The sequence below is a fragment of the Patella vulgata genome, chromosome 4, assembly GCF_932274485.2.
Source record: "Patella vulgata chromosome 4, xgPatVulg1.2, whole genome shotgun sequence".
NCBI lineage: Eukaryota > Metazoa > Mollusca > Gastropoda > Patellidae > Patella > Patella vulgata.
Genome location: NC_065882.2, coordinates 14,201,359 through 14,216,127, shown reverse-complemented (window position 1 = coordinate 14,216,127; position 14,769 = coordinate 14,201,359). Strand labels below are relative to the sequence as shown.

The window sequence follows — 14,769 nt, the reverse complement described above, 5'->3', positions numbered from 1 at the left end:
GCATTAACAAGACATTAAACTATGTTGCCCCCCCCCCCCGCTCTCTCTCTCTCTCTCCCTCTCTCTCTCTCTCTGGTATTTTGTATCTTTAAGACAGATTTGTCACTGACTGCTTGTTTATCATATGTTTACTTTAATTATAAAAAACACGTGACATAATGTGATGATGTTATTAACACCTGCAGGTGACATGTATACACATTAAATTCTTAATTATCATTGGTCTTTCCTCTATCTTGTACTTTTGAATTTAAACAAAGGAGAGAGGTAGAGAGAAATGTGGTTCAGCGTCCACTAGACACAAACTAGGTCATTTCGGGACTAACACACGGTTCATTTTTATATCAATAATTCGCTTGCGCGTAGGGATCTTTAGCAATGGGAAGAAACCGGATGACCCGGAGAAAACCCACGAGGTTGGACAGGCGACCCTACTCCTTGTCACGTACAACCGGGAATCGAAACCACACCAGTTGACTAAGTGATAGACCTTATGATAAAGCGCACGTGCTAACCATTCGGCCGCCCAACCCCCATCTTAAACAAAGGAACATATCCCCAAATTTATATCAGATAGTTTCCCCGATCGAAATCACAAATTCACGGATTTCTGATATTAAATAAGTTATTTTAGTCAATAGGGAGAGAGAGAGAGAGAGAGAGAGAGAGAGAGATAAATGGGGTTTAAAGTCCACTCGACACAAACTAGGTCATTTCGGGACTAACACATGGTTTAATTTTATTTACATAATTCGCTTGCGCGTAGGGGTCTTTAGCAGTGGGAGGAAACCGGAGGACCCGGAGAAAACCCACGAGGTTGGACAGGCGACCCTAATCCTTGCCACGTACAACCGGGGATTCGAAACCACGCCAGTCGACTCAATGACAGACTTTATGATACAGCGCGCGCACGCTAACTATTCAGCCATCCAACCCCCCTCAATAGGTAGAGTGCGCCTTGAATATTTGAATGAGTGTCGTGATAAGGAAGTTTTTTGGTTGTTAATCTATAGCTGTTAACATGCCATATGTTGTGCATAATTGGATGTCAGAGACATATGGTCCTTTACATACATGTACCGCCATTCAGAGGCGGATCTACAAAATTATAATATACTATTCAAAAAAAGTAGGGGATATTTGATTTTGGGGGCATAATACTAAAATATGCAAATGACTACGAAAAAAGTCACTATAGAACCTAACAGAAGAAACATTTCCAGTTACATGTGACGCCCAAACGCACCAATAGCTACCGCATGGAATGCATGTGATGCTTGGGATCATCATGGGGGTCCAACCCAAGATTTGCACGACTCTGACTTTGAATGTTACAGTCATTGTGGCATTGAATTCCAGGGTGGAAACATCAGTTTAATTGTTTTAGTGACCAGAAAACAAATTTTGATATGCGTCGGCTTACCCAAAATGAAAGGTTACGTGCCCTTGGCATGCTACAGATCGGCACAACACAGGCGGTTGTGGCGCGGACGATGAATGTTTCTCAGTCTGTCATAAGCAGGCTATGGTCCAGATACCGTGATACACAATCTGTACAGGACAGACCACGCTCAGGTCGACCAAGGGCGACAACTCAAGCCCAGGATCGATTTATCCGTACCTTGGCCTTGAGAAATCGTGTCATCACAGCAAATCAGATCAGCGCTCGTCTTCAAACAGACACTGGTGTGAGAGTGAGTGGCCAGACGATTCGGAATCGACTGCATAGGGGTCACCTTCGCGCCCGAGAGATCATCACATTCAGGCAAGACGTCGTTGGTGTAGGGATCGTCAACACTGGGATAATCGACGCTGGAGCAATGTGATGTTTTCAGATGAGTCAAGGTTCACTGTTGATTTTTTGGACAGACGTAGGAGGGTGTGGCGTCGTCGAAACGAGCGCTTCCAAGACGTTAACGTCATCAGACATGATCGATTTGGGGGTGGTTCTGTTATGGTGTGGGGAGGCATCACTGTTGCTGGAAGAACGGCTTTACATGTTGTTGCAGGGCGTGTTACAGGCCAGTACTACCGGGACAACATCTTGGCAGTCCATGTTGTGCCGTTCGCACGACGTCATGGCCGCCGTTTCATCTTCCAGGATGACAACGCAAGATGTCACAGGGCCAGGATCGTTACAGGTTACCTCCAACAACAGAACATCACCACATTACCTTGGCCAGCACTGAGTCCCGACCTCTCCCCCATCGAGCATGTCTGGGACATGCTTGGACAGAGGTTACGTCAACGTCAACAACGTCCTGTCAATGTCCAAGAACTTGCTGCTGCGTTGCAACAGGAATGGGACAATCTGGACCAAAATGACCTTAGACGTCTCATTAGGAGTATGCCACGTCGGATCAATGCTTGTTTGGCAAACAGAGGAGGATTTACCCGTTACTGACATGGTTGTGATGCTGTGGTAACTTTGCTGTTTGACCCCGGGTATCATTTTACCCTTATAATGGTCAGTCTGTGCCTTACTTAGTCTAACGATCATTTGGAATAAATCGATGAATGTGAACTTCATTTCATTTTGTCATTTGTTTCTTCGTCAGTTTCATTAGGTGACTTTAATAACACTTAAAAAATTTTTTGAATAGTATAGTTAAACCTTTTCGATTTAGGTGGTGAATTTGGTTGATTTGACGTGATACAATCTAAGACGCCATTTTATTTATTTATTTTAGTTTTGTTTTTGGCCTAGCCTTCACTTGCCCGATTTTTGGTCGAATTTGAGAGGCATCTGCCCCCCCCCCCCCACGACTTCTACGCCTGTGTGTAATGCCGACTTGTGACTAAGCAAATTTCATCTCCGAAAACTCCGCCGCTGGAATCAATCTATATAGATCATTAAGATCATACATATCACCTTGCTCTCTACCGAATTTTTTGTTTTTGGCCGAATTTGATAGGCCTCGCCCCCTCTCCCAACTCATACGCTTATGTATAATACCGTCGTCCAGAGTGATTGGGTGGCCTAACAGTGCTTAAAGACCCCTACGCGTAAGAGAATTATTGAAATAAAATTGAATACAATATTAGATCCGTAATGACCTAGTTTGTGACGAGTAAACGTTAAACTCTCTCTCTCTCTCTCTCTCTCTCTCTCTCTCTCTGGTTGTTTCCGGTGATAAACGGCGGATGATTCCGGTCATGTACGGTTGTTTCCGGTGACAAACGATCTGCTCGCTAGAACAGAGGAATGAGAAGAGGAGAAGAAAGCGCAAGCCATAAACTCAAAACAACTGAACTGAGGAATTGCGTTGGCGAGACATTAAACCATATTGTTTTCTCTCTCTCTCTCTCTCTCTCTCTCTCTCTCTCTCAAATCTCCAGTACCCGCGGGATCCGCCGCTTTGAATCAATCTATACAGCTCATACATAACTGTCCACTTTCACCTGTCGCTTAACGCCCTATTAATAATCTACAGATTATCATTCTACCTGCAGTTATTTCACTTAGAGATAATGATAGAGCATGTCCTTAATCCGTATATCAACACAGACTTATTACAGGTACAACAATTCTATGTCTGCTGACCTCATTAAAAAATAGTACATATGACCATTCTACACACAGAGAACTATTTATTTTGAGAATATATCTCTAAATTGAATGACAGCCATATTAAAATTTTAGTATACTTTTCGCCTAAATCTTTAAAGGGCCAATCCCGATAATATGTTGGAATATAAAACTGCTTAATTTTGTGTTAAAATCCCTTAAAATCCTTTTCCTAACGGCCGACCAACTAACTTAATATTTGTGATACGTTTTCAAACAACTTCAACCTGTCAGCCTTCATCTGGAAATGGAGACCGGTGTCCCAAGCTGTATTATACGGTGTCTGGATAAAACCAGACTTTTTTTTTATAAAAATAATGTTTATGTGACATTTACCTTTCGTTATCAAGTACAGCACATTGGTCATACATTGTATTGGCCTCTAAAGGAACGGGAATCAATTATCAGGTCACCCAACGAAAATTTTGACCCGAAATCTTAAAAGGGTTATGTGTCCGGATAAGCATTTTTGACGTTCACGTCCAAACGACTCAATATTTTGAGCTGAACTTTTGAGACACGGTAAATACACCATTCCTCTATATGTTGGTGCTTAAATTTTATACGTATTCGGACTTTATTTTTGAGACTCTGTTCAAATCGGAATAGTCCCTTTAATATGTTCAGTTCTATGTCTGCTGGGCTCATAATAATATTGTACACAGGACCATTCTGCACACAGAGAACTATCTACTTTGAGAATAGTTCGCTGCCTTGACTGGCCGCCATATTAAAACATTAATTTACTTCTTCTTAATCCTAATTTCAACATAAACTTATTACAGGTTCAATAATAAGTCTGCTCCTCCCATTGTAATATTACATAGACCTTGCACCGGGAGATTGTCAGAAATAAAAAGGGTTTAATGTATGTTTTTTCTGCACTAACCAGGCTGCTCACTCCGTTATTATATTATATAGGACTTCTATATGAAATGGGGTTTAACATCCTACTGTTAGTACCAACTGGGCTAATGAAGTCGGCCAGCCACGCAGTGTGCTTTGAGGGAAATTTTGCCTGGACACCCACGTTACCACCTACTCTACATCGAAACGCGGCCCGAAAATCCATGCAGTGTGCTATGGTGAAAGACATTTTGCGCGGACAGCACTGATTTCGTCCCGTCTGTTATTTATCGAATTCCAAGTGTGTGTGTGTGGGGGGGGGGGGGGGGTCTTTTACGTGTACACACGCGATCTTGGTTTATCGTGCCATCCGAATGACACCACTGACCTCGCTGCAAAGGACCTGGGAAATTTTCTTAGCGAACACGGGGATCAAATCGGGACTTCCTGGTTGGTAAGCCAACACGTTACTTACTGAGCCTCTGTGGCTCTCGGAACCCGAGGGATTGACACATTGCAATGGTCAATGTATTCTCCGGAGAGCCTTTGGAAGATAATGTACACTTTTCTTGTCAGCCCGGCAGGCCCTACATCTAACATATCAATTCCACTAGCCACACTTTTGAAAACTACATCAATATAATCCGACATAAAAATCGTAATAAAGAAAAGAAGAGAAAAGACATTTCTTTTGAAAAGGTTGTATTTAAATCGTCTATGTAGACATGGTGTGAACACGAGCCCTGTTAACCGCGGTCTTCATATCCCGTACAACAAAGTTATTTGAATATTTGTATAAGAATGCATGTGGTTTGCATATACCGTAACCCAAGTCTATTCAATAATTCCCCTAGCTCTATTCTCAGTTAAATGATATCAAGTCGAAATCAAATATTACACCCCGATCATATCCTCACATAGACATTTGTAAGTAAACATGGCGGCCGATTTGGTAATTGATGTTTTTTGTTGTCTTATGAAAGATATAAAAATCAAGTGAAAATGAATATGTCCTCCTCATCTGGCATCTGAACGAGGAGGAGAACAACCAGGAGGTAAGGCACATTATTAGCGTCGATGGCCCACCTTCAGTAAATGACACGAGTTAGACCCGTCTACTTGGTAACGTCAAAACGTTGCCTTCTAGAAAGAGGTAAACAATCTGCACAATACAAGTTAAGCGGACTCTATATTTGACAAGGTTCGACACTGATGCAATAGTTGTAGTTTCCTAAATTACTGCTGAATTATTTATCAATTATTTATGAACGGTTATATATCCAATAATTGTATCCGTTCTCAATAGATGCCTAACATCATGGGTACTCTCATTTCTAAAGCCCCATGTACGCAAGCGAATGAGCGAAATACAGTATGCTATATCCTAACCCCGAAATAAACCTAGTGCAAGTTGAGGGAACGCTTTGCCCATCTCTTTCTCTTTCTCTCTCTCTCATGTAAAATGTAATCTCGGGGCAAAGGACGTCCCATGCCCACTAGCCAAGTGATCCCAATATAAAAGTACAAGAACAAAAAGAACGGAAGTGTTATGAAGTGTTTAAAACGGCTAAACCGACCGCGTGATCAGTGTAATAGCATAAAGATCAAACTTAAAAATTATATACTCACAAAAATTAACAAGACGTGTGGGAGAACTGTCCATAATCTTGCACATCCTTTCAAACATAAATCCATGATAAGGTTGAGTTCAATCAAATAACGTTAATTATTAGCTTAAACAGAGAAGGGGTCAAAGATGATCCCTGTAGAAATCCCTAATTGATTACTGTTTGACTAAAATTTCTCCTAAGCAAACTGTTGATACTACCAAACTTCTTCCTAGCATACTAATGAATAATTATTCAAAAATGTGCTTTGACGAACGTCAACATGTAGACTGTGTGTAGCAGTTTTTCGCTACTCCTTAAAATGATCGTGTAATAAAATTCCGAACTGCTCTTTGGTGTACTTCCTCGAGTCTTCTGTGAATACCACACTACAGGCTACTGTTCCTTCAAACACTAATATAGTAAAATTCAAAAGCCCTATATAACTACAAAAGTATTGACTACACATTAAACATGCAATCGCGAGTAGTCGCCTTTACAGAGTACAAAAGACCCGGTAAAAACGATCGGCGTATTACACATTGCAAGCATTCGCTGTAGGTCACTGCCACGCTAGCGAAAGTGTGTTTCGACGACTCAAATACCTTTTTTAAAACAGGTGTCTTTAACCGTCAGGATTTAGAAAGTAATTTGTGACCGGTGACAAATGATAACAAGCCTTTTAAAGAAACTCCCCCGTGAATTATTTTTGTCACACGATTTTAATAAATCATATATCACTGAGACCTCGTAATTCACAACAGACCAAGACAGCAGACAAATGCTTATTATTAACTGTAACGAATTCTTTATATTTAATTCTTTATTAAATAGTAAACTGTATAGAAATTTCAACTACATTGTATTATATTTCGTAATATATATCAAATAAAAATAGATGGTCATCTACTAAATTTTAATAACGTTTTCTTGAATTGAGGAATATGAAATGATATTTTGTGCTCTTGAGCAATAATAATATTCAAATTCAATTTATATGCATATATGCACTGCGTTATTGAAGAAGTCACGATTCACCGGTTCTATAAAGCAATGCTGTTGTCAATAAAAGTGAGTAAATAAGTAGGGGTCAACCTCACCTTTGAGTCTCAGTTATTGTCACCAATTCAACCGTGGGTTTCATTTAACGTGGGAGCCACAGTGTATCGGTGAATAATGCGCTGGCTCATTAACCTGAAGATCCTAGGTTCGATCCCGGTTAGAAAGTTTCCCTCATTGAGTCAACTGGCGGGGTTTCGATTCCCCGGTTGTATTTGACAAGGAGTAGGGTCGCCTGTTCAACCTCGTGGGTTTTATCCGGGTCCTCCGGTTTCCTCCCACTGCTAAAGACCCCTACGCGCAAGCGATTCATTGAAATAAAACTGAACCATGTGTTAGTCCCGAGATGACCTAGTTGTGTCGAGTGAACGTAAAACCTCATTTCTCTCTCTCTCCCTTTCTCTAGAAAGTTCCTCGGGATTTTCCAGTGTGGTTTCCTCTAGTCAGTGATACTGGATGTAAAAGAACTCTTGACATTTAGAACTTGAGGAACTGTAGCTGGAAATGTTGCTGTCTGGGCAAAATGTTTCTCATAGCACACTCCATGACGTATGCCCGTCTTTATTAGCCCGGTTGGTGCAGCAAAGTAGGTGTTAAACCGAAAATTTGTTGATTTCATTTCTAGAAATGTGGTGATTTGGTTGAACAACGACATGATATAAAATAGGTGTCCTACTTTAACAGATCAGTGTAGACGGACTTACGTCATGCAATGTGCGATGAAGGTAAATCTTATTCAGACAACGGGGTTTCCTTCTATTTGTTGTTGAATTCCAACTGACAAGGGTTCTTTTACGTTTAATGTCAATGTGTGCACGAAATCTTGGCTTTTCGTCCAATCCCAATGACTAGACGCGGTGGGTCCAAAAACGCGTGAGTACTTTACAACAATTGGAATGTTTCTAATTCTAATTCCGGTCCACCACCCGAATCGCGGCGAATCATTAGAAACGGCTTCAAACCTTTTTGCCGATGTTAGACGTTTCGACCGCCGTTTTTAACCCTAACTCCCAGTAAACGTGTATTTAACCTCTGTGACCTGAAAGAGGGGTTGAGTGGCCGAATGGTAAGCATGTGCACGCTGTATCATAAGGTCTATCATTGAGTCAAAAGCCGTGGTTTCGATTTCCAAGTTGTACTTGACAAGGAGTAGGGTCGTCTGCCCAACCTCGTGGGTTTTTTTCCGGGTCCTCCACATTCCTCCCACTGCTAAAGACCCCCAGGCGCAAGCGAATTATTGAAATAAAATTGAACCATGTGTTAGTCCCGAAATGACCCAGTTTGTGTCGAGTGGACGTTTACCCCCCCCCCCCCTGTCTCTCTCTCTGACACCTGAACCCCAATGACCGAAATGTCCGTCTACCCAGTAAGGGACAAATAGCCAGTGGGGCTGACGAGGCTTTAACTTCAGAGCTCTTCCTTTTTACAATATTATATTTAATGTCGGGTCGTTAATGAAATAGAGTAATGGCGTGATATGACTAGCGCACAATATAGCGAACTTCGACATAAATACAAGACTTGTGTTATACCATCAAAGAGACATTCAAGGCCGAGTACATAAAAAAAGGTTAATATACTATTTGATGAAAGTGTAAAGAGGTCTTGTTTAAAGGTATATTATACATCGCAGCAATGGTGGCTCAGTGAGTAAGGCGCTGGCTGATAATCCAAGAGGCCCTAGGTTCGATCCCGGTGTTGGCCTTGCCAAGCAAGGAACGGCATCTAGTAGTTCGCATGAGAAGAGAAACCGAGGTCCCGTGTACACGTTGGTGTGTACGTAAAAGATTCCCCTCCACCCCCTGAAGGTTGGAATTCGTCTTCATTATCCTGGTTGGTGCAGGACGTTAATCCCCATCCGATTTCAATTTCATCATAAAGCACAGAAACTTGAATACAGAAAACTCCCTTTCAACGAAACTGTCCAAACGTGCAAAACTGCTTCGTCCTACCGAACCAAACCAAATTCATGTATAGGTATTACTTTGAATGCAATCGGCTTGGAAAAAGTCAAAGAGACATCTAAACGTAATAAACAAGTACAAGAAAAGATCTCTCATGAATGGTTGAACAAACTGAATACATTACGTATTCTGATGTAAATGAAATTTTTCACGGAAAAGAAGAATGGGAAAGAATGTCAGAAGTCCATAAAATCATTTAACAATAGAAAGTATGCCGAAGAATTGTTCATAAACGATTATGAAATGTCAATTGAGAAAGTAGGTCTTGTCTATGTGCTTTGAAATGTGAACCATTGAACATTGTCCTGTGTTGTATATTAGTTAGTGTTGGTAAACCTGTCAGACACAATAACAACAACAAATGGACGAAACGTTTCTTTGGTACCAACTCGTTCGGGACTTTGCGTTTGTAGTACGAACTGGTGAGACTCGAATACATTGTGTTCGGATTGGTTGATTTTGTGCGCATGCTTTTGAATATACTATATGTGCTGTAATTGCTTGAATAAATACGATTGTCACTCGAAGTTGTTTTTGTTGGTTGTTTCTCTCTCCCAGTCTGACTATAGCATTGAATTTTTTGTTCATTGTATTACAGGCCATGATGGTGAGCTAATAGAATTATATTTTGGGGGCCATTGGATGGTATGAATTGCACAAATTCTTTTATGTACGAAAATACAACCCTGGAAGTTGAAATTCAGATAAACGTAGGCACATAATTTGACTCTTGTATTGAACACGTACTCATAAAAATACAAAATAACAATACTTAGTCTAAATATGGCTATGTACAGTATTGGATCTGAAGAGCCAAGTACTGACTTTGCTGTACGCTGTCTCGAATACAGGGTCCGACAGGAAGGAACCGTTCTCAGCGCTGTTCTGTATCGATGATCAAGTGTGGAACCGGAAGCGTCAACTGTGCTAAAACAAAGTCGCAGATCCATGATACCTACTCAAATAGCCAACAGCGCAGTACGTGTCGCAGATCAAAGCTCCTGACCGGCAGCGTTCGCTGCGCTGTACAATGTTGTAGATCAAAACTCCTGACCGGCAGCGTCCACTGCGCTGTACAGTGTAATAGATCCAATGACCTGACCGGAGAAGTCATCACTGCACTGTACAATGTAGTAGATCCAATGGCCTGACTGGAGAAGTCATCATTGCGCTGTGTAGTAGATCCAAGGGCCTGACCGGAGAAGTCATCACTGCGTCGTACAGTGCAGTAGATCCATGGGCCTGACCAGAGAAGTCACCAATGCGCTGTACAGTGTACTAGATCATCCAAGGGCCTGATTGGAGAAGTTTTCACTGTGCTGTACACTGTAGTAGATCCAAATGCCTGACCGGAGAAGTCATCACTGTTCCGTACAGTGCAGTAGATCCAAGGGCTTGACCGGAGAAGTCGTCGGTGTGCTGTACAGTATAGTAGATCCAAGCGCCGGGATGTAAAGTGTCAAAAATCCAATGGGTCGACCGAAAGGCAATCTCATTAAAACACAGATCAAATTTCGTTTCGTTTTTATAGTTCAAAATTTCGATTTTACTTGTCTTTACTACACTTGGATCTGGAAGCGTTGTTATTTAACTCGTGTTCTGCTTGAAATGAGGGGTCAGCCAATCAAATGGTCTGTCGAATCAAGCGTTTGACCTTTTTTGCGCGGAACTGTGGGTAGACATTAGCGGCAATAGAAATCAAAACAAAGCAAAAGTAGATTAAAAATACATGGCGGTCGATAATTGGTTAATCGAATGACTGACGTAATCCGGTCAAATGACGATTGCTTGGATAGAACGTGCACTCCCACTATAACTTGTTAGATCCACATGTACTGTAGGCCATCGAAAGTATAAAAAACGAAACGAAATATAGATCTATATTTTAATTAGATTGACCGAAAGGGACATTGGCGCTATGTGCCACTGATCCAAAGGACTGAACGCATGCGATCAAATACCGCTGATCAAAAGGTCGGTCAATTGGGGTGAGGAGAGTCGCTTTAAATGTGTTGTTATGTAAGGTTCATGCACCAACTGTTAGTAAAGTAGCCACTATTAAGGTGTATTCTCAAGCGACCACTGCGCTATACGGTGTCGCAGATCCCAGGACCTGACCAATAGCAATCAAATGCCGCAGATCAAAAGGCCGGTCACTTGGGGGTGAGGAGTGTCGCTTTAAACGTGTTGTTATGTAAAGTTCATGCACCAACTATTAGTAAAGTGAACAGTTTTAAAGGCTTTTTGACAATATTCAAGTGTATTTACATTATAGAAGTTTGACAGAAATAAAGTATCGTGTAATATTATTAATATGAACTACGATTAGGTTGAATTCAAGTATTGACGGTCTACGGTTTGTTTACTCATTGCCTCATAAAAACTAAAGTCAAAAGATTGGAGAACTTAGAACACTTGTCACGTGATTTCATATACTGAGTGTTGAAATTGTAGTCAATACAAAGACAAAATGTTATGTCAATACAGAGAGAGAGAGAGAGAGAAATGGGGTTTAACGTCCACTCGATACAAACTAGGTCATTTCGGGACTAACATATGGTTTTAATTTTATTTCAATAATTCGCTTGCTCGTAGGGGTCTTTAGCAGTGGGAGGAAACCGGAGGACCCGGAGAAAACCCACGAAGTTGGACAGGCGACCCTACTCCTTGTCACGTACAGCCGGGGATTCGAAACCACGCCAGTTGACTCAATGACACTGTCAATACAGAAACTATGTGAACTTCAAAAATAAATTAAAAGTGTGCTCTAGAAATATGGGAACCACGGTGGCTCAGTGAGTATTCATTTCTGTTCTGGCAGAGAAAGTGCCCTTGGGATTTTCAAACGTAGTGTTCCTTTGTTATAGTGATTGAGGATACACCCGGGTACTCGTCGGCGTGCACGTAAAAGAATCCTAGAAATTGAAATTCGATGAATAGCACACGAAAATGCCGCTGTCCAGCAAAAGGTCCCTCATAGAACACTGTATTGACGCGATTGGTGCAGCAAATTAGGATGTTATACCCAACCTCATTTTGTTTCATTTATTCGCATTGCAAACTCTAAATGGCGAATTATAAATCCCGACAAAGTAAGCCTTGTATTAACAACAAAACAGATAATTCACTTGTTATCAGATAATGTGGGGTTCTAAAATCAACATTTAACTAATAACGTATCACATTTTATTTCTTTTGAGATCAGATCACAGGGTCAGCCTTTATCCTTTCTTTTATTAACGCTGTGAATTTGCTTTAATTTTAATCTAACACGTTTGTGATAGCAATAAACGGTTATATATTAAAACACATATGTCATAGCAATAAACGGTTACATACTAAAACATGTTTGTGATAGCAATAAACGGTTATGTATTAAAACACGTCAGTGATAGCAAAGGGGGAGGCGGGTGTGGGGGGTGGGGGTGAGGTGGGGAATGCTGCAGTGGATAAAGGTATACATAGATTATTTCGGTCATGACATCGTCTAAAAGTCTAGTTCACAATGTGCTACTTTTAGTAAATGAAATGAAATGAAATGGGGTTTAACGTCTTACTGTTCTGCTCCTATACTGGGCTAATGAAGACGGGCATACGCCATACAGTGTGCTATGAGGGAAATTTTGCCCGGGCAGCGGCACTATCGCCTACTCTTATATCGAATTCCAATTGCCAGGGGATCTTTTACCTGCATTCCAATATATACACGGGACCTCGGTTTTTCGTCTCATCTGAAGGACTAGACAGCTGTCCTTGTCAGGCCCTCCGTCCTGCAACACAGACAAGGGGGAACCACGCCGGAAAATCAGAATGAACTTTCTCGGCCAATGCAGGGATCGAACACCCGACCTCCAGGATAGCGAGCCATCGTCTTACCCACTTAGCCACGTGATCAACGCTACTTTTAGTAAACCCGCACGTGAGACTTACGTGCCACTTGCGTGCGTTTGGCACCATAGAAGATCGCAGACTGGCCGTAGAGACTTTTGGTACTACACAAACAAAATGTTCACCAGGTTCCTTGCGGCTGGTCTGCGAGCTACCAAGTAACCAAACCCTGCGACCCGTGCGTGTCAAAACACTTACGGCGTGTTGTGAACTCGGCTTAAAGCGCAATAACCTTTAAAATAGAAGGATATTTAACACAAACCGAGGGAGGGCTTATCTAGCTAAAAGTTTATATATTTGAAAAGATCGAGGTGGGAAATGCTGTAATTATAATGTTGATACCAACCAAGGTTTAAATTAGAAACAGAATTTTGGGCGGCAGACGTATCAGATTCTGTTTACTTTTTAATTTTGAAATATGAACAGAACACAAAATTCTTTAATCCAGAATTTTTACAAAAGAGATTTCATCAAACTTCTGGCTTTATATGAAACTTGACGCCTACGCTACGATATTTCGTCTGGTGAGTTATTCCATTTTTTTAGTTTTACTTTGTGTTACTGTTACTTTTAAAACTCTAATTTACATGAAACGAATTTAAAGAATAGCTTGTTTTAAAACCAACAACTAATGCACCGAAAAGCTCCTCTAATCGGTTCATAAAACAAAATATACGAATACATTCTGTAAAATAAAAGCCCAATACAAACATACCGAGGACATTTTAAACATTGCCAGTAAAATATTGACAACGGGTTTTTATCGACAAAAAAAAAACCCCAAAAGTTTGCCGGTTATATAAATACGCGGTTGATAACTAGCTCTCTAAAACTAAAGGTCTAGAAAGATTTCTTTTAATGTGATATCCGGTTTCTCAGAAGTTAAAAGTTGTAGATGAAATGATGGTAATATTGTCATCAATATCGCTAAAACCTCGTCCGTTGGTTATAAAAATAAGACAATGAACTCTTGTAAATTCCTGGAATGAAATGGGAATTTTATGTCCTAGTTTTCTGCAGCAACTGGGCTACTGACGACGAGCATGCGTCTTGCGGTTTGCTAGGTAATTTTGCCCCGGCAGCAGCGCTGACGCCTACTCTTCGTCGAATTGTCAAGAGTTCTTTAATGCCTACACGGGACTTCGGATGTAGATAAATTTTATTTCGATAATTCGCTTGCGCGTAGATGTCTTTAGCAGTGGGAGGAAATCGGGGGACCCGGAGAAACCCCACGGAGTTGGACAGGCGCTCTACTCCTTGTCACGTACAAGCGGCGAGTCGAAACCACGCTACATGAGAAGAATAGATAAGCATAAGAAAATCAAATATAAGTATAAATCAATAAGGAAACAGAAAACAAAAAGAAAATTATAAATTTGAAAACCAAATCAATAATCGCTAGAACTGTTATTTTTAATAAACAATCAGTACAATAAGACATTCTTAACTAACTGAACTTTTCATTCAGCACAACAATCGTCATTCACAACAGCTAAACGCACAAAATTCGAAATCCTCCTTCACTCATAACGAAGACCTCGATACGCGCTTGCCAAAGCGCGTGGTGAGTTCGCTGTGAAATGCGGGAAACGCAACTAAGCTCTCAGTATGCGTAAATTTACAGAAATTGCCACCCTTTTCACATTTTGACAACGCGTACACCACGTCCCACGCCCACGATCGTCATTAACAATAGCTAAACCCGAACGTTTAAGCATACACTGTACCCATCACAACAGTTACTATTCACAATCGCTAAAAGATCAGAAGACCTATTTAAATCAAGCATTACCCGTCACCTAGAACAGTCGTCAGTGATGCTATTTAAACATACATT

The 14,769-nt window shown here is 41.0% G+C and overlaps 1 protein-coding gene across 3 annotated transcripts in view; it reads right to left on the bottom strand.

The window, feature by feature from the left end:
- LOC126819189 (thrombospondin type-1 domain-containing protein 4) overlaps positions 1–14,769 on the bottom strand; it is a 147,105-nt gene that overhangs the window by 35,492 nt on the left and 96,844 nt on the right. Inside the window, exon 1 of one of the 3 annotated variants that reach the window (XM_050547090.2) lies at positions 6,044–6,521. The exons of the other annotated variants lie outside the window; for them this stretch is intronic. Coding sequence (XP_050403047.1) covers positions 6,044–6,109 — 66 coding nt within the window. The 5' untranslated portion in view covers positions 6,110–6,521. Of the gene's footprint in view, positions 1–6,043; positions 6,522–14,769 lie in introns of those variants that run through there. 3 annotated transcript variants of the gene reach the window in all.